The sequence below is a fragment of the Salvelinus sp. IW2-2015 genome, unplaced genomic scaffold, assembly GCF_002910315.2.
Source record: "Salvelinus sp. IW2-2015 unplaced genomic scaffold, ASM291031v2 Un_scaffold4292, whole genome shotgun sequence".
Classification (NCBI taxonomy): Eukaryota; Metazoa; Chordata; class Actinopteri; order Salmoniformes; family Salmonidae; genus Salvelinus; species Salvelinus sp. IW2-2015.
Genome location: NW_019945563.1, coordinates 25,107 through 43,130, shown reverse-complemented (window position 1 = coordinate 43,130; position 18,024 = coordinate 25,107). Strand labels below are relative to the sequence as shown.

At 60.0% G+C, this 18,024-nt stretch overlaps 2 protein-coding genes across 2 annotated transcripts; one reads left to right on the top strand and one right to left on the bottom strand.

The window, feature by feature from the left end:
- Positions 1-5,864: 5,864 nt before the first annotated feature.
- Positions 5,865-7,615, bottom strand: LOC112077115 (basic proline-rich protein-like). The gene is made up of 2 exons (XM_024143703.2): positions 6,177-7,615; positions 5,865-6,087 (listed from the first exon to the last, which is right to left on the bottom strand). Exons 1-2 carry the CDS (start codon positions 7,613-7,615, stop codon positions 5,865-5,867), a joined length of 1,662 nt encoding a protein of 553 aa, XP_023999471.2.
- Positions 7,614-11,334, top strand: LOC112077114 (collagen, type I, alpha 1b-like). The gene is made up of 2 exons (XM_070441572.1): positions 7,614-10,519; positions 10,605-11,334. Exons 1-2 carry the CDS (start codon positions 7,614-7,616, stop codon positions 11,332-11,334), a joined length of 3,636 nt encoding a protein of 1,211 aa, XP_070297673.1.
- The last annotated feature ends 6,690 nt before the right edge of the window (positions 11,335-18,024 follow it).

Below are 18,024 nucleotides of genomic sequence, written 5' to 3'. Positions count from 1 at the left end.
GGGTCAAATAGCCCTTACACAGCCTGGAGGTGTGTTGGGTCATTTTCCTGTTGAAAAATAAATGATAGTCCACTAAGTGAAACTAGATGGGATGGTGTATTGCTGCAGAATGCTGTGGTAGCCATGCTGGTTAAGTGTGCCTTGAATTATAAATAAATCACAGACAGTGTCACCAGCAAGCACCCCCACACCCATACACCATCCAATCCTCCTTCATGCTTCACGCGTGGGAACGCACACATGCAGAGATCATCCCCTTCACCTACTCTGTGTCTCAAAGAGACCAATAGCCTGGAATCACAAAAATACCTTTTTTAGAGGGATTCTAATAAGGCTACAGTGTTTTTGGTTTAATGCTGAGATGAGATATTTGCATATCAATGCAAAATAGGCTAATCTGATGCATACCTATAAATCAGATCGGGGAACCAAGTGAGCTCCGTTGCCTACACACACTGCCCCGCGGCTGGAAGTGAAACGGAGCGTTAACAATGTTCATCTGGCACGGGAGTACGTGGAATGTGCGGAGCGCACTACAAGGACCTCCCCTTGTGTGATGGGAAAATGACATTGTGACACTGCCCACTAACTCCAAATCGTTTTTCTCCGTAGGATATAAATCAGCCTTAAGATGTCTGTGTATCTGAGACGTGAGGTGCTGCAGTGGTGGTGAGACACGGCTGATTACTGAAAGACTGTATCGTGCATCGCAAATGCACCGCTATTCCTATTAAAGTGCACTACTTTAGACCAGAGCCCTATGGTACCCTATTCCATATATAGGTGACACTTTTAGACCAGAGCCCTGTGGCACCCTATGTAATAAATGTAGTACTTTTGACCAGAGGCTGTAGATGTTTTTCTCTGTCTCCTCCCTGGCCTGCTGATTGGGACAGCGGAGGGGATGGATTGAGAGTAGAGCCTGGTATGAAGGCTGGCCTGCTGATTGGGACAGGGGGTAGAGTGGCATTGAGAGTAGAAGGCTGGATATGAAGGCTGGCCTGCTGATTGGGACAGGGGGTAGATTGGATTGAGAGTAGAGGCTGGATATGAAGGCTGGCCTGCTGATTGGGACAGGGGGTAGAGTGGATTGGGAGTAGAGGCTGGATATGAAGCCTGGCCTGCTATTGGACAGGGGTAGAGTGGCGTGAGAGTAGAGTGCTGGATATGAAGACTGGCCTGCTGATTTGGGACAGGGGAGGGAGTGGATTGAGAATAGAGGCTGGATATGAAGCCTGGCCTGCTGATTGGGAACAGGGGTAGAAGTGGCGTGAGAGTAGAGGCTGGATATGAAGGCTGGCCTGCTGATTGGGGGACAGGGGAGGGAGTGGATTGAGAGTAGAGGCTGGATAGAAGGCTGGCCTGCCTGATTAGGGACAGGGGGTAGAGTGTTGAGAGTAGAGGCTGGATATGAAGGCTGGCCTGCTGATTGGGACAGGGGGTTGAGTGGATGAGAGGGTAGAGCTGGATATGAAGGCTGGCCTGCTGAGGGACAGGGATAGAGTGGTGAAGAGTAGAGGCTGGGAAGGCTGGCCTGCTGATTAGGACAGGAGGTAGAGTGGATTGAGAGAGAGGCTGGAAGAAGGCGCCATGCTGATGAGGACAGGAGGGAGAGTGGAGTGTAGAGGAGTAGCAGGGCGGAATGAATGGGCTGGCCGCGTGAGTGGGACAGGGGAGGGAGGGGATTGAGAGGTAGAGGCTGGAGATGAAGGCGACTGGTCGTCACAATAACATAGGATTAACAGGTTGGATAGTCGTGAGGAGAGGAGATCACCAAACGTGAAAGAGGAGCGTCGATATCCCCGCTGCCCCTGTGTCGTGTCCGCGGTGTGATGTGATGCTGGGCGAAGAAGGGCGTCGCCCGGAGAAAGGATGAAGCTAATCAGTTCGTCGACTCAGACCGCCCTCCTCCTTGGCGTCCAGAGGTTGTCACGTTCGAAACAGACGTACTGGTAGCACGGAGCCGCGGTAAGCGAATGCAGGTCCGGTCCGGCGCCAGCGTGGACGGTGTTCCACTCAGGGGCTTTGAAGACACCGGGGGTGGCTGTGTGGAACGTCACACGCTTAAGAAACATGGGAGGAACCGTCGGGACAGCGCTGCCCCGACCGCAACGGTCACCGTGTGAGTACACTAACCCGTACCCGTAACCCGGACCGCAACGGATCGGTGAGGACACGAAACCGTAACCGTGACCACAAACGGGCACCGCGTGTGAGAGTACAGTCAACCCCTAACCTGACCACAACGTCACGGTGGTGAGAGTACAGCGACCGAACCTGACCAAACGCACGGGTGAGGGTACACCAACCCGTAACGACAAAACGGTCAACAGGTGGAGACAGATCGTAACCCAAGGGACCGCAAGGCACCGGGGGAGGACAGCGAACCGAACCGGACACAACGGCACCGGGGGAGGACACCGAACCCGAACCGTACCACAACGGCACGGGGGAGGACAGCGAACCCGAAAACCGGACCACAACGGCACCGGGGCAGACAGCGAACCCGAACCGGACCACAACGGCACGGGGGGCAGACAGCGAACCCGAACCGACCACAACGGCACGGGGGGAGGACACCGAACCCGAACCGGACCACAATGGCACAGGGAGGACAGCGAACCCGAACCGGACCACAATCTGGCACGGGGGGAGGACACCAACCCGAACCGGACCACAAACGCACCGGGGGAGGACACCGAACCCGAACCGGACCACAACGGCACTAGGGGGAGGACAGCGAACCCGACCGGGACCCAAGCACGGGGGAGGACACCGACCCGAACCGGGACCACAGGTGCACAGGGGGAGACACCGAACCGCGAGCGGGACCACAACGGCCAGGGGGAGGACACCGAACCCGACCGGCCAAACAGCACCGGGGGGAGGACACCGAACCCGAACCGGACCACAACGGGCACCAGGGGAGGACACCGAACCCGAACGGACCACAACGCGCACAGCGGGGAGGACAGCGAACCCCGAACCGACCACAACGGCACAGGGTGAGGACAGAGAACCCGAAACGGACCACACGGCACAGGGGAGGACATGCGAACCGAACCGACCACACGGCACGGGGGGTGGAGGGGGAGAGAGAAAAGAAGGGAGAAGAGAGGGAGCACGGAGCAGGAGGGAGCAGGGAAACAACCAGAAGGTAAACAAAGGCAGAGCAACGGGCGCAGCGGCTCCGGGCAGGGGGCGCCAGCAGAGAGGAGCAGCAGGGGGAACAGAGTTAGAACAGGGAGCCCACAGCCCAGACCCCAGACCCCAACACCAGAGAGAACAGGATGTCCCACAGCCCAGACCCCAACACCAGCAGAGAACAGGGAGCCCACAGGCCCAGACCCCAGCACCAGAGAGAACAGAGAGCCCACAGCGCAAGACCCCAGCACCAGAGAGAACAGAGAGCCCACAGCCAGTACCCCAGACCCCAGCACCATAGGATGAACAGAAGAGCCCACAAGCCCGACCCCAGACCCCAACACCAGTAGAGAACAGGGAGCCCACAGCCCAGACCCAGACCCAGCACCAGAGAGAACAGAGAGCCACAGCCAGACCCCAGCACCATAGAGAACAGAGAGCCCACAGCCCAGACCCACGGCTCTATCTCAGCTATGATGTCTATCTCTAGTGTCGCTTGTCCTAAGAGACCAGCACCAGAGAGGAACAGAGAGCCACAGCCCGACCCCAGCACCAGAGAGAACAGAGAGGCCACAGCCCAGACCCAGCACCAGAGAAGAACAGAGAGCCCACAGCCAGACCGCCAACACCAGAAGAGAACAGGGAGCCCACAGCCAGACCCCAGACCCCAGCACCAGAGAGTAACAGGGAGCCCATCAGCCCAGACCCCAGCCACAAGATACAGAGAGCCCACAGCCCAGACCCCAGACCCCAGCACACAGAGAACAGAGAGCCCACAGCCCAGGACCCCAGACCCCCATGCACCAGAGGAACAGGAGCCCACAGCCCCAGACCCCAGACCCAGCACCAGAGAGAATCAGGGAGCCCACAGCCCAGTATCTCTCCTGTATATCTATCTATGTAGAGAAACAGAGAGCCCACAGCCCAGAACCCAGCACCAGAGAGAACAGAAGAGCCACAGCCCAGACCCATACCCCACACCAGAGAGAACAGGGAGCCCACAGCCCATACCCCAGACCCAGCACCAGAGAGAACAGGGAGCCACAGCCCAGACCCAGACCCCAGCACCAGAGAGAACAGTAGAGCCCACAGCCCAGACCCCAGACCCAACCCAGAGAGAACAGGCGAGCCCACAGCCCAGCCCCAGACCCCACACCAAGAGACAGCGAGCCCACCAGCCCAGACCACAGACCCAACACCAGAGAGAAAGGGAGCCACGCCCAGACCCAGCACCAGAGATAACAGGGAGCCCCACAGCCCAGACCCCAGACCCCCCAACACCAGAGAGAACAGGGAGCCCACAGCAGACCCCCAGACCCCAACACCAGAGAGAACAGGGAGCCCACGCCCAGACCCCAGAGCCAGCACCAGAGAGAACAGAGAGCCACAGCCCAGAACCCCAGCACCAGAGAGAACAGAGAGCCACGCCAGGATCCCAGGCACCAGAGATAACAGAGAGCCCACAGCCCAGACCTCTCAAACCAGAAGAACAGGAGCCCAATCCATACCCAGACCAGTCACCAGAGAGAACAGAGAGCCCACAGCCCAGACCCAGACCCAGCAACAGAAGAATCAGGAGAGCCCACAGCCCAGACCCCAGACCCCAGCACCAGAGAGAACAGTATTTTGAGCCCACGCCCAGACCCCAGCACCAGAGAGAACAGGGAGCCACAGCCCAGACCCACACCAGAGAGAACAGAGAGCCCCAGCCCAGACCCAACCTCCACTCCAGATAGAACAGTGGATCCCACAGCCCAGACCCAAAAAGCACCGAAGAACAGGGAGTCCACACCCAGACCCCAGACCCCAACACCAGAGGAAGACGAGCCACAGCCCAGACCCACGCACCAGAGAGAACAGAGAGCCCACAGCCAGACCCCAGACCCAACACCAGAGATAAAAAGGGAGCCACAGCCAGACCCCAGACCCCAGCACCAGAGAGAACAAGGGAGCCACAGCCCAGACCCCAGACCCCAGCACCAGAGAGAACAGAGAGCCCACAGCCCAGACCCCAGACCCCAACACCAGAGAGAACAGGGATCCCACAGCCCAGACCCAGACCCAAACACCAGAGAGAACAGGGAGCCCACGCGGCGCGCGGGCCGCCGCCGCGCTGGGGGGGGGGAGAGAGGGGGGAACCGGGAGCGAGGGGGGGGCGGGGGGCGGGGAGACCGGGGAGCGAGGGGGGGGCGGGGGGCGGGGCGGGGAGAGCGGGGAAGCGAGGGGCGGGGGCGGGGGCGAGGGGGTGAGACGGGGAGCGAGGGGGCGTGGGCGGGGGCGGGGCGGGGGGACCGGGGAGCGAGGGGGGGGGGGGGCGGGTGTCTGTGTGGCTGGGGGAGAGCGGGAGCGTGGGGCGGGGGCGGGCGGTGGAGAGCGGGAGCGAGGGGGGGGCGGGGGGGGGGGGCGGGGGAGACGGGGAGCGAGGGGCGGGGGCGGGGCGGGGGTAGACCGGGGAGCGGAGGGGGCGGGGGCGGGGCGGGCGGGGATAGTGGGGAGCGAGGGGGCGGGGGGACCGGTGTAGCGAGGGTTGCTGGGGGCGGGGCGGGGGGAGACCGGGGAGCGAGGGTGCGGGGGCGGGGGGCGGGGCGGGGAGACGGGGAGCGAGGGTGCGGGGGCGGGGGGCGGGGCGGGGAGGAGCGGGAGCGAGGGGGCGGGGGCGGGGGGCGGGGCGGGGGAGACCGGTGAGCGAGGGGGGGAGCGGGGCGGGGGGAAGCGGGGAGCTAGGGGGCGGGTTGGCGGGGGGAGAGCGGGGAGAGCGAGTGTGGCGGGGGCGGGGCGGGGGATAGCGTGGAGGCGAGGGGCGGGAGCGGGGGGCGGGGTCGGGGGAGACCGGGGAGCGAGGGGGGGCGGGGGCTGGGCGGGGCGAAGACCGTGGGAGCGAGGAGGGGGGGCGGGGGGGCGGGGCTGGGTTGATAACCGGGAGCGGAGGGGCGGGCGGCGCGGCTGGGGAGACCGTGAGCGAGAGGGGGGCGGGGGGGGGGGAGACCGGGGAGCGAGGGGGGGGGGAGGCGGGGGGCGGGGCGGGGGTAGACCGGGGGAGCGAGGGGGGGGCGGCGGGGCGGGGGCGGGGGAGAGCGGGGAGGAGGGGCGGGTCGGGGGGCGGGGCGGGGGGAGACCGGGGAGCAGAGGGCGGGGGCGGGGGCGGGCGGGGGGAGACCGGGGAGCGGATGTGGGGTGGTGTCGTGTTGTCTGTGGCGGGGGAGAGCGGGGAGCGAGGGGCGGGGCGGGGCGGGGGGAGAGCGGGGAGCGAGGGGGCGGGCGGGAGCCGGGGAGCCGAGGGGGCGGGGGGCGGTGCGGGCGGGGGAGACGGGTGAGCGAGGTGGGCGGGGGGGGGGTTCGGGCGGGAGAAGCGGGGAGCGAGGGGCGGGGGGCGGGGGGAGAGGGGAGCGAGGGCGGGCGGGCGGGGGGGAGACCGGGGAGCGAGGGGGCGGGGGGCGGGGCGGCGGGGAGACCGGGAAGCGAGGGGGCGGGCGGGGGTAGAGGGGAGCGAGGGGGCGGGGGCGGGCGGGGGAGAGCGGGAGCGAGGGGCGGGGCGGCCGGGGGAGAGCGGTGAGCGAGGGGGCGGGGCGGGGCGGGGAACCGGGGAGCTAGGTGGCGGGCGGGGCGGGGTGAGAGCGGTAGGGGGGCGGGGGCGGTGGCGGGGGGATGAGCGGGGAGAGCGAGGGGCGGGGGCGGGGGCGGGGGGGGAGACCGGGGAGCGAGGGGGGGCGGGCGGGTGGCTGGTGCTGGTGGGTGATGTAGCGTATGCTTGTGGTGGGCGGGGGGCGGGGACCGGGGCGGGAGGGAGAGCGGGGAGCGAGGGGGCGGGTGTGTTCGGGGGGAGAGCGGGGAGCGAGGGGGCGGGGCGGGCGGGAGACCGGTTGAAGCGAGGGGGGGGCGGGGCGGGGGACCGGGGAGCGAGGGGGGGCGGTGGGCGGGGCGGGGGAGACGGGAGCCAGCGGGCAAAAACGGTATGTGTCGACGCGCGGAGGCGGGGGCACAAGGCAAGGGAGAGAGGAGGAAAGAGCGGCAGGGAACGGCGGGGGGTAAAGAGCGAAGAAGGAGAAGGGGCGCAAGCGCGCGCCCAGGCGGGCGCGCGCGCACACAAGAACCACGCATCAATCAGGACGGGGGGCAGGGGAGGGGAAGAGGGACGCACACGGGGACGGGGGCAGGGGAGGGGGAGAAGAGACGCACACGGGGACGGGAGGTGGCAGGGTGTGGAAGGACGCACATCGGGACGGGGGTGGGCAGGGAGGGGAGGACGCACACGGGGGACGGGTGGGGGCAGGGGAGGGAGGGGGACGCACACGGGAGGGGTGGGCAGGGAGGGAGGGGACGAACGGGACGGGGGGGCAGGGAGGGGAGGGGACGCACACGGCGGACACGGGGGGCAGGGGAGGGGTATGGGGGACTCACACGGGACGGGGGGCAGGGGAGGGGGAGAGGGACGCACACGGGACGGGGGCAGGGGAGGCGAGGACGCACACATGGGGACGGGGCAGGGGAGGGGAGGGCGACGCATCACAGGGGACGGGGCAGGGAGGGGGAGAGGGACGCACACGGGACGGGGGGGCAGGGGAGGGAGTTGGCGACGCACACAGGGACGGGGGGGCAGGGGAGGGGGAGAGGGACGCACACGAGGGACGGGGGGCGGCAGGGGAGGCGGGAGAAGGGACGCACACTGGGGACGGGGGGCAGGAGGAGAGGACGCACACGGGACGGGGGCAGGGGAGGGAGGTGGGACGCACACGGGGACGGGGGGGCAGGGAGGGAGATGGGCGAACTGGACGGGCGGGCAGAGTGAGGGGGAGAGGGAGCACACGGGACGGGGGGGCAGGGGAGGGGAGGGACGGCACACGGGGACGGGGGGGCAGGGGAGGGAGAGGACGCACACAGGGACCGGGGGGGTATGTCGTGATGGTGTTGAGGGGACGCCACACGGGGACGGGGGGGCAGGAGGGGAGAGGGACGCACACTGGGGGAGGGGCGGCGGGGAGGGGAGGGGAGAGGGACGCACACTGGGGACGGGTCGGGCGGGGCAGCGCACCGAATGTGTGCTGTCTCTCTGTGGTTCTCTGGGGAAGGGGAGGAGGGCCACACAGCCACCACGGGGGCGGCAGGAACACGGAAGGGGAAACAGCGCCACGCGGGCGAAGGACCGGAAGGCAGGCAGCGGACGAGGCGCTGTCTCTGGTGATATAGTGTATGGCGGGACGAACGGACAAGCGGGAGGAAAGAGGAGGAGAGGGGAGGAGGAGGCAGAGAAAGGAGGAGGACAGGGCGCCGGCGAAGACGCAACAGGCGGCGCCCAGAACGTCTACACAACACGCAGGCAGACACAGGGGACCAGCGGGGAGAGGATAAGTCCGGCGAAGGCAGGGGAGGGGAGGCAGGGGCGCCGCAGAGGCGAACACCAAGGAGGGAAGCAGGGGGAGGGGAGACAGCAGCCGGCAGAGCCAGCCGCGAACGTGCGCAGCCACGCCCGCCCCGGGCCCAGCAGCAGGCCAGCGGCAGAGCCAGGCCGCGAGCGCAAGCCACGCGACCGCCGGGCCGAAGCAGGCGCAGCCGGACAGAGCCAGCCGCGCACGCGAAGCCACGCGACCGCCGGGCCGAAGGCAGCAGGCCAGCCGGCAGAGCCGCCGGCGACGCGCAAGCACCGGCGAGCCCCGGCCCAAGCAGAGGCCAGCCGGCAAGAGCCATCGCGACGCGCAAGCCACGCAACCCCCGTGCCAACAGCAGGCCAGCCGGCAGAGCCGCGCGACGCGCAAGCCACGCGACCCCGGGGCCGAAGCAGCAGGCCAGCCGCAGAGCCAGGCCGCGACGCGCAAGCCACGCCCGGCCCGGCCAACAGCAGGCCAGCCGGCAGAGCCAGGCCGCGAGCGGCACGCCACCCGCGACCCCCGGGCCCAAGCAGCAGGCCAGGCGGCAGAGCCAGCCCGGGACGCGGGGGCAAAAGGGGGCCCAACCCGCCCGGCCCCCCCGGGCCCCAAAGCAGCAGGCGGCGGCAGAGCCAGCCGCGACGCGCACGCACGCACCCCGGGCCCAAGCAGCAGGCCAGGCGGCAGAGCCAGCCGCGACGCCCAAGCCACAGCGACCCCGGGCCAAGCAGCAGCACCGGCAGAGCCAGCCGCGACGGGCAAGCCAAGCGACCCGGGCACCAAGCAGCAGGCAGCCGGCAGAGCCAGCCGCGCGCGCAAGCCACGCGACCCCCGGGGCCCAAGCAGCAGGCCAGCCGGCAGAGCCAGGCGGCGACGCGCAAGCCACGCCCGCCGGGCCCAAGCAGCAGGCCAGGAGGAGACAGAGAAACCACAGCGACAGCGCGGGGGCAAAAGGACGAAGGGAGGACCAGAGGGGCCACAGGGCGGGGCGAAAGGAGGACCACGAGAGAGGAAGAGGGGGACCAGAGGGCGCGGGGCGAAAGGAGGGCACGGGGAGGGAAGAGGGGCCAGGGGCGAAGGCAGAGACAGGGCGGCGAGGAAGCAGCCGGGGCGCACCACCACGGCAGCACCGCACGGCGCAGAGACACAGACAGCGGAGGCGGAGGGAGAGCCCGACGTAGAAAAACGGGGAGGGAGGCAGGGGCACCAAGGCAGGGGGCCAGCACAAAGGGAGGGCCGGGAGGGCGCGCCGGACAGGCACGGACGCGCGCGCGAGTAGGAACAGGGGAACGCGCCGGGGCCGCCACCGCGGGGCAGGGGGAGGCAACGGAGCGCACGGGGAGGCCCCGAGCGGAGGGAGAGGAGAGGCAGCAGAGGAGCCGAGGGGCAGGGAGAGGCAAAGAGCAGGCAGAGAAACCAACCAACACGGGGAGCGGAGAGAAGCCCCGCAAAAAAAGGGAGGGGGAGGCGCAGCGAGGGGGCGCGGGGAGACACAGGGAGGGGAAGGAGGAGCGGCGGCAGGGGGGGGGCCCACCGGGAAGCAGGAAAGGAGGAGGGGGGAGGGGGGAGGGGGGGGCGGGGCGGGGGACACGGGCGTGGAGGGAGGGAGAAGGCAAGGCACACGGAACCAGCAGGGCGACCACAGCAGGCGGCAGCAATAGATCACCAGCCCAGCGAGGGGGACGGATGTGGGGACGAGGGAGGGCAACAGGAAAAGGACCTTCAACACACCGTGCCAGGCGGGGGGGGAAGGGCGAGGGGACCAAGAAGGCAGAGGGAGGGAGGCGGCAAGAGCAGGACCGGGCCGCCACAAGCACCCACCCAGGGAGAGGCGGGGAGGAGGGGGACCACAGAGGAAGGAAAAGCAGCCAACAAGGGGATCAGCGCAGCAGAGGGGGAAACGCCGGCGAGACGGGAAAAGCAGGCCAGGGACGACCGCAGGAAGCCGGGGGGAGAGAAGGGCCTAAGAGGGGACAAAGCGGGCAGCGGCCAAGGGGGGCGACGGGGAATATAGCGCAAAGAGAGAAAAGAGAAGGAGAGGGGTTGGGAACACGGGGGGGGTACGACAGGACGGCCACAGGACCCGCGCGGTGCGAACAGGAGCCGCCCGCCAGGGGGGCACCCCAGGACGAGGCGGGGCAAGCGCGCGGGCAGAGCGGCCGAGAGGCCGAATGAGGTGAAAGCGGCCGCGGGGCAGCCCCCGCGGCAAAAGGGGAGACAGCGAACCCAAACGGGGAGAGACCTGAGAGCCAGCCGGCCCAGCCGGGCGAAAGGGGGGAAGCCAAGGGAAACAAACAGAGCCAGCGGACCAGGGCGAAGCCCACCGGAGCCGGCGCCGCGGGGCGGGGCCCGCAGCCACGCGCAAGGCCGAAAGAGGAGCAGAACAGCCAGCGAGAAAAGAGGGACGGGCAGCGGGCGGCAGCCGACCGGACCAAAGGCGGGGCGACGCGGGCAAAGCACGGGAGGCGGAGCGACAGACGGAAGAGCCGGGCGGCGGCAAGAGGACGGCCCGCGCGGGGGCACCGACGACGGCGCAGAGAGGAGGGCAGGGGCCAAGCAGAGGGCCGGGGGCCGGACCGGGCAGCGCGAGTGGTGGTGGTGTGTGGCCACAGGGGTGCTAAGGCGGGGCCGAACGCGCGGCGCGGGAACAGACAAGGAGGGCGCGCGGGCGCGGGGAGGCGTCGGAGCCACCGCGACGCAGACGACACAAGGCGGGGAGACAGCGGGCCCGGGGGGGACACGGGGGAACAAACGCAAACAAGCGGCAAGGGCCAGACAAACGCGAGGAGGGCAGAGGGGGAGGCGCACGAGGAGGCAACAAGTTGTGTAGAATAAGAGGAAAAAGAAGGAAAAGTGCAAGGATGATTGGGGGCCAAACGGGTGGTCGTGGGACGGGGGAGAGAGACAGGGAGGGGGGAAAGATATGATGATCTGTGATGGGTGGGGCACAACAAAGGAGAAGGCAACAGGAAACGGCGGGGGCCCCGGGGGAGGGGAGCGAGGGGGGAGGCGGGACCTGTGCTAATGTGTATGTCGGGGACCAAAAGGGGCACGAGGCGGCGAAAAGAGGCAGACGCCACCAGCGCACACAGGCACATGAGACACACCGGACACCGCGCCGCGGGACAACGGGACACCGCGCCCGGCGGGACACGGGACACGCCCGGCGGGAACGGGACACCGCGCTCTTTTGGCTTCGGACTACGCGTGTCTGTTGTCTCGGTGACGAGCGAGGTATTACACGCGCGCGGCGGGACACGGGGACACCGCACCGGCGGGACACGGGACACCGCGCCCGGCGGGACAGGGGACACCGTCTGTCGGCGGGCAGGGGACACCGCGCCGCGGGACAGGGACACCGCGCCGGGGTGTATCACTGTGGTCACCGGCGCCGGCCCCGGACTAGGGGACACCGCGCTCGGCGACAGGGACACCGCATCCGGCGGGACACGGGACACCGCGCCGGCGGGACACGGGACACCGCGCCGGCGGGACACGGGACACCGCGCCGGAGGAAACCAAGATTCGGAGGAAAAGGGAAAGGCGAAGGTTGTGTTTTTTTGTGTGTTGTTTGTTTTTGTATTTTTTATTTATTTTTCTTTCTTCCTTTCTGATTTCGTGTGTTGGTGCGGGGGTGGTGGCCTGTGTCTCCTGTGGCTTTAATCTGAAGTGGTTGGGGTTGTGATGTTGTCTCCTTGTGGCTTAGTATAGTTTAGTGGGAGTGGTAGATGTCTGGCTCTTGTGCTCTAATTTATAGTGGTAGTGGGTGTGTAGGAGGTGTTCTAGGTCTGGCGTGTTAACTCTATCTTAGTGGTCGTGGGTCTAGATGGAAGTCTCCTTATGGGCTCTAATCTGATAGTGGTTTGTGTTTGGTTATGTTAGGTCCCTTTGAGGCTCTATTCTGATGGTAGATGTGTGATGTCTAGTTCCTTGTGGGTTCTAATATGATGGTGGTAGTTGGTTGGTAGAGTTGTGAGTGCGTGTGCTTAATGTGGATAGTGGTAGTGGGTGTAGATGTCGTGGGGCTTTATTGCTCTATTGCATAGTTGTAGGTGACTGGTAGTGTCTAGTCTCCTTGTGGCTTAATCTGATAGGGTTGTGGTGTAGTGTCTAGGTCTCCCTTTGTGCTCTAATTGATAGTTGTTGGGCTGGTGAGCTGTCTCCCGTGTGCTCTAAGTTAAGTGGTTGGGGTTGTAGAGTCTAGTCTCTTTATATCTATCATATAGAGGTAGTGGGTGCTAATGTCTAGTTCCTTAGTCTAATTGTAGTGGTGGTGGTGTAGATGTCTAGTCTCCCTAATGGCTTAATTGTAGTTGAGTGGGGCTGGTAGATGTCTGTTCCTTGTGGCTCTATTGTGTGGTTGTGGGTTGGTAATGTCTGGTTCTTGATCTTAATTGATAGTGGTAGTGGGCTGGTAGATGTCTAGTTCCCTAATGGCTCTATCGGATAGTGGTTGTGGGTTGGTAGATGTTAGTCTCCTTTATTAACTCTAAGCCGATATGGTAGTGGGTGTCGATGGCTGTCTCCTTTATGCTCGATCTGATAGTGGTAGTAGGGGGCTATGTCTGTCTCCTTATGCTCTAATCTGATAGTAGTGTGGGTGGCAGTTGTCTTTCTTTATAACTTAATTGTATGTGGTAGTGGGGTACTAGATGTCTGTCTCCTTATGGCTCGAATCTGATGTCGTGTGGCTCGGTAGATTGTCTATTCCTAATGCTCTATCTGATAGTGTGTGGGGTAAGAGTTTGTTCTTTTAACTCTAATTGATTAGTGGTAGTGGGTGTGTGTCTGTCTCCTTTGGCTTAATTATGTTGTATGGGGCTAGATTTCGTCTCCCTATGGTCTTCTGGGTGGTGTGGTGTAGATGTCTAGTCTTCTTTTGGCTCTTATCTGGTTTGTGTGGTTGCTGTGTTCCCTAATGGCTCTAATCTGTAGTGGTTGGGGTGGAATTCTGGTCTTAATGGCTCTAATCTGATAGTTGTTAGTGGGCTGGTAGATGTCTAGTCTCTTGTGGCTCTATTTTATAGTGTGGGGCTGGTAGATGTTGTTCTTTTAACTCTAAATCTGTGTGGTCGTAGGAAGAGGCAGACGAGGACGTGGTACGGAAAATGTCTCGTAGATCGCTAATGCATCTAAATCTGAAGAGCTAGGTCAGGTGAGATGCGAGGACTGGAGGATGCCCACCCGGAAGTAGTCATCAGTCTCGATGTATGCCACTAGTTAGGTCTAGGTATTTTGAGAGGTGAGGACTGATGTGTTATTTCAAACTAGGCATGTATGTGAATAGCTAGGTAGAAGACACAGTAGTCAGAGAATGATCGTCCGTTTTGATGGCGATGAGACAGATGAAGATATCTAGCAGAGTCAGGGATAGTGGAGGTTGTAAATATCTAGTAATCCCGTATGCCCCTTACATTGATTGATAAAAGTGTAGAGGTATGGTGTTCATCCGTGGATAGTTGCTTTCAATTGACATACTCTACCCCTATACACTTCACATCGAAGTGGACGCACGCACGCATGTTCCGTCAGCATCGACTCAAAGTCTGCATATCACATGCACTACATCACTATCGATCAACGAATTGACATGCGACACACATCTATACAATGCACACTCAGATCCTCCTCCACATAACACGCATACATCTATCACGTCACACACATAGGCATCGCGCCAGCTGGAATCAATGTTTACACTACATCACTTTCGACTCTCACATCCTGATCTTGTTGATGGCCTCGATTGAATGATGTTCGTACAAGGTTCTCTTTGTGACCTTTTAGTATCATATTCGTCGGAAAGTCGACTTTTCACGCAACAGCGCTCGAGCTATGCAGGTCGCTGAATCTGTTCTGCTCTGCATATATGGGTGAGAAGTGTTGTTAGTGCTATGATAGCGTTTCTCTCACATCTTAATCTCTATTGTGAATATGGTGTGAAGGCTGGGTGTGATGATGTCTAGTCGCGCGTTTTGGACGGTTAGGGATTGTCTGACTAATTGTGTGGTCAGATAACTTCGCCACAGCGATATGAGTAGCGGCTAATTGTGTATAGATGTTATGTTTCATTCTTGTTCGTATGCTGGTTGTATGGTACTAGGATTAGCTGCTTCTCTCTTCTTTCTACGGCTCATGAATGCGTAGATCATGGTTTATGCTGTGGGGTGGTTGTGTAATAGTCTGTTATGAATCGCTACTCAATCTGTACTGAGACTACATAGTATGTGTCTCCGTTTGTGGGCTTGAAGTTGTGTGGGCTGTTTTGTGGTGTGATGTGGTGTGTTGTCTCGTATGGGGTTGTAGTGATCCATTGTAAATGCTCTTCTAGTAGTATTGGCTGGTAATGTCTGTGGCGTAGTGTGGGTACGAATTGATGAATGATAGTAGGTTGTGTTGTAGAGTGATACTGAATCTACTATATACGACTATCTAGATAACGAGTAGCTGTGCGGTGTGTGCTTAGTCATACCTTATGCTCTAGTTTGCTCATGTTTGCGCCGGTTAGTGAATGCTTAGTTTCTTTTTCTGTGCCTCCTTGACTTGGGGAGGTCCCAAGGTAGTGGGAGAAGCGTGATCGATGATCCAGAGTGTCTTTGCTCTGATCGTGAAGTGGTGAGATGGAGGCTGCGGCAGCAGGAAAGGGATAAGAAGGTTGTTGTCTCTTTGGCTCTATTGTGTGGTTGGGTGGGAGTCAGTCTCCTTAAATTTCTTATAGTGGTAGGGTGCTAGATGTTCTAGTTCCTATGCCTCTATCTGTAGTGGGTATGTGTGTGTGTGGGTTGGGATGTGTCTGTCTTGTTATACTTATCTGATAGTGTTAGTGGGTGTGGATGTTGTTATCGATATGGCTCTAATCTCTGAGTTTCAGTTGTGGTTCTTGATAGACTCTTTCTAAGTCTGCGTCACTATGATTATTTCGTGTAGTGATCATTTGTGCCATTATTCAAACTCGCAGCTCTGTCAAATCATTGTTGATCATTGCTAGACAACATTTTCAGTCTTGCCATAGAATTTAAGCAATTTAAGTCAAACGATAACTTCGGAACTTCTGTGTGAAGCGATCGGCCTAGGTGTATTAAGTATCTTTCGTGTAATGTCGGATATTGTTAGTGAGATTTGGTGGCTGGTGGAGATGGTCTGTCTCTAAATCATTCCCAGGTATTTTGAAGCTAAATGACTGCTAAAGCTGTTTGAGATAGCTCCAGGAAGGTGGGTAGATGTCTACTCTTCTTATGCTCTATCTGCTAGTGTTTGTGCTATGGTTGGATGTACTATTTCTTCCCTTTGCTATCGGTAGTCTCTACATTCTAATTTGCTTTTTAATTGTCTAGTAGTAAATCGTCTCTGCTCTAGTGGTGCTCTAACTTAATCTGATAGTTTTGTGTGAGACACTGCAATGATGCTCATATCTACATTCATTCCTACTCCTACTTAAGCATTGTAAAATAATAGTTAGATAATGGGGTTGCTGATGCTCATGATTCACTTGTTGAATGCTGAATTGATGTCAAGTAGGTGGGTGGACTACAGTGTTTGATCTTACGACAAAAAGTTACTATATGGTTATTTTTCGACCTTGTTTTTGGTGTGGTGGTAGTGTCTGTTCTCCTTGATGGCTCTTGATGTGGTTTTTTGGTTTGATGTCTGTTCCTTTGCCTTACTTGTTCTGCAGTATGTGTATCTATTATCTGGTAATATGGCAAAAGGATGCTGTGGTCTTACAGTTTGCGTGTGTGCTGTAGATTAGGTTAGTTGGGTAGTATGTGTGGAGTAGTAGGCGGAGATGGCTGTTGGCAGTCCGTCAGTTTTTGCTACACGGCATTAAGGTCGGGTAGACGTGGTTTAGAGTGAGCCAGGTGGCGCGTCATGGTGGCCATGAAGGAGTGTACTGCCGTTTCTGAACGGGTTTAGGAAGGAACACCTGTGAGGTGTTTAGAGGGGAGCTGGGGAGAGTAATGTGACTAGCGTGCTGAGCAATGTGGCAAAAGGGGGATATCAGGTCGCTGGGTGTGTATAGTGTTGCCGGCCAGTTACCTAATGAGTCCGCAAGAAGGAGAGTGATGGAGTGCTGCATCAGATGACCTGGCCTCCACARTCACCCGACCCAATTGAGATGGTTTGGGATGAGTTGGACCACAGAGTGAAGGAAAAGCAGCCAACAAGTGCTCAGCATATGTGGGAACTCCTTCTAGACTGTTGGAAAAGCATTCCAGGTGACTACCTCATGAAGCCGGTTGAGAGAATGCCAAGAGTGTACAAAGCTGTCATCAAGGCAAAGGGTGGCTACTTTGAAGAATCTCAAATATAAAATATAATTAGATTTGTTTAACACTTTTTTGGTTACTACATGATTCCACATGGACCCTCTCTTTCTAACATTATCCGCCGCCATTGTTGCAACCCCTATTACTAGTCTGTTCAATCTCTCTTTCATATCGTCCGAGATTCCTAAAGATTGGAAAGCTGCCGCGGTCATCCCCCTCTTCAAAAGGGGAGACACTCTAGACCCAAACTGTTATAGACCTATATCCATCCTGCCCAGCCTTTCTAAAGTCTTTGAAAGCCAAGTTAACAAACAGATCACTGACCATTTCGAATCCCACCGTACCTTCTCCTCTGTGCGGGTGCACCTCAGCCACGCTCAAGGTCCTAAATGATATCATAACAGCCATCGATAAAAGAGGGTACTGTGCAGCTGTCTTCATCGACCTGACCAAGGCTTTTCGACTCTGTCAATCACTGTATTCTTATCGACAGACTTAATAGCCTTGGCTTCTCAAATGACTGCCTCGCCTGGTTCACCGACTACTTCTCAGATAGAGTTCAGTGTGTCAAATCAGAGGGCCTGTTGTCCGGACCTCTGGCAGTCTCTATGGGGGTGCCACAGGGTTCAATTCTGGGCCGACTCTCTTCTCTGTATACATCAATGATGTCGCTCTTGCTGCTGGTGATTCTCTGATCCACCTCTACGCAGACGACACAATTCTGTATACATCTGGCCCTTCTTTGGACACTGTGTTAACAAACCTCCAAACAAGCTTCAATGCCATACAACTCTATATTTCATAGTTTTGAATTCTTCACTATTATTCAACAATGTAGAAAATAGTAAAAATAATGAAAATGCAATGAGTAGGTGTCCAAACTTTTGACTGGTACTGTGTATATATACATKTATTTTTTAAATAAAGACTTMTTTTGTTTCACAACAAATGAGAAGTCAACATGAAAACGTCTGTTGCCCCATTGTGATTGTAGCTATTTGGGAGTCTGGACCGGCAAGGGATCGTGTTACCAAAAGGTGCACGTTGCTTCTAAAATTCAGGAAGTTACATCACTCAATTAGTATTTGGTAGCATTGCATTTAAATTGTTTAACTTGGGTCAACGTTTCGGGTAGCCTTCACAAGCCTTCCCTCAATAAGTTGGATGAATTTTGGCCATTCCTCTGACGAGCTGGTGTAACTGAGTCAGGTTTGTAGGCTCCTTGCTCGCACACATCTTTTTCAGTTCTTGTT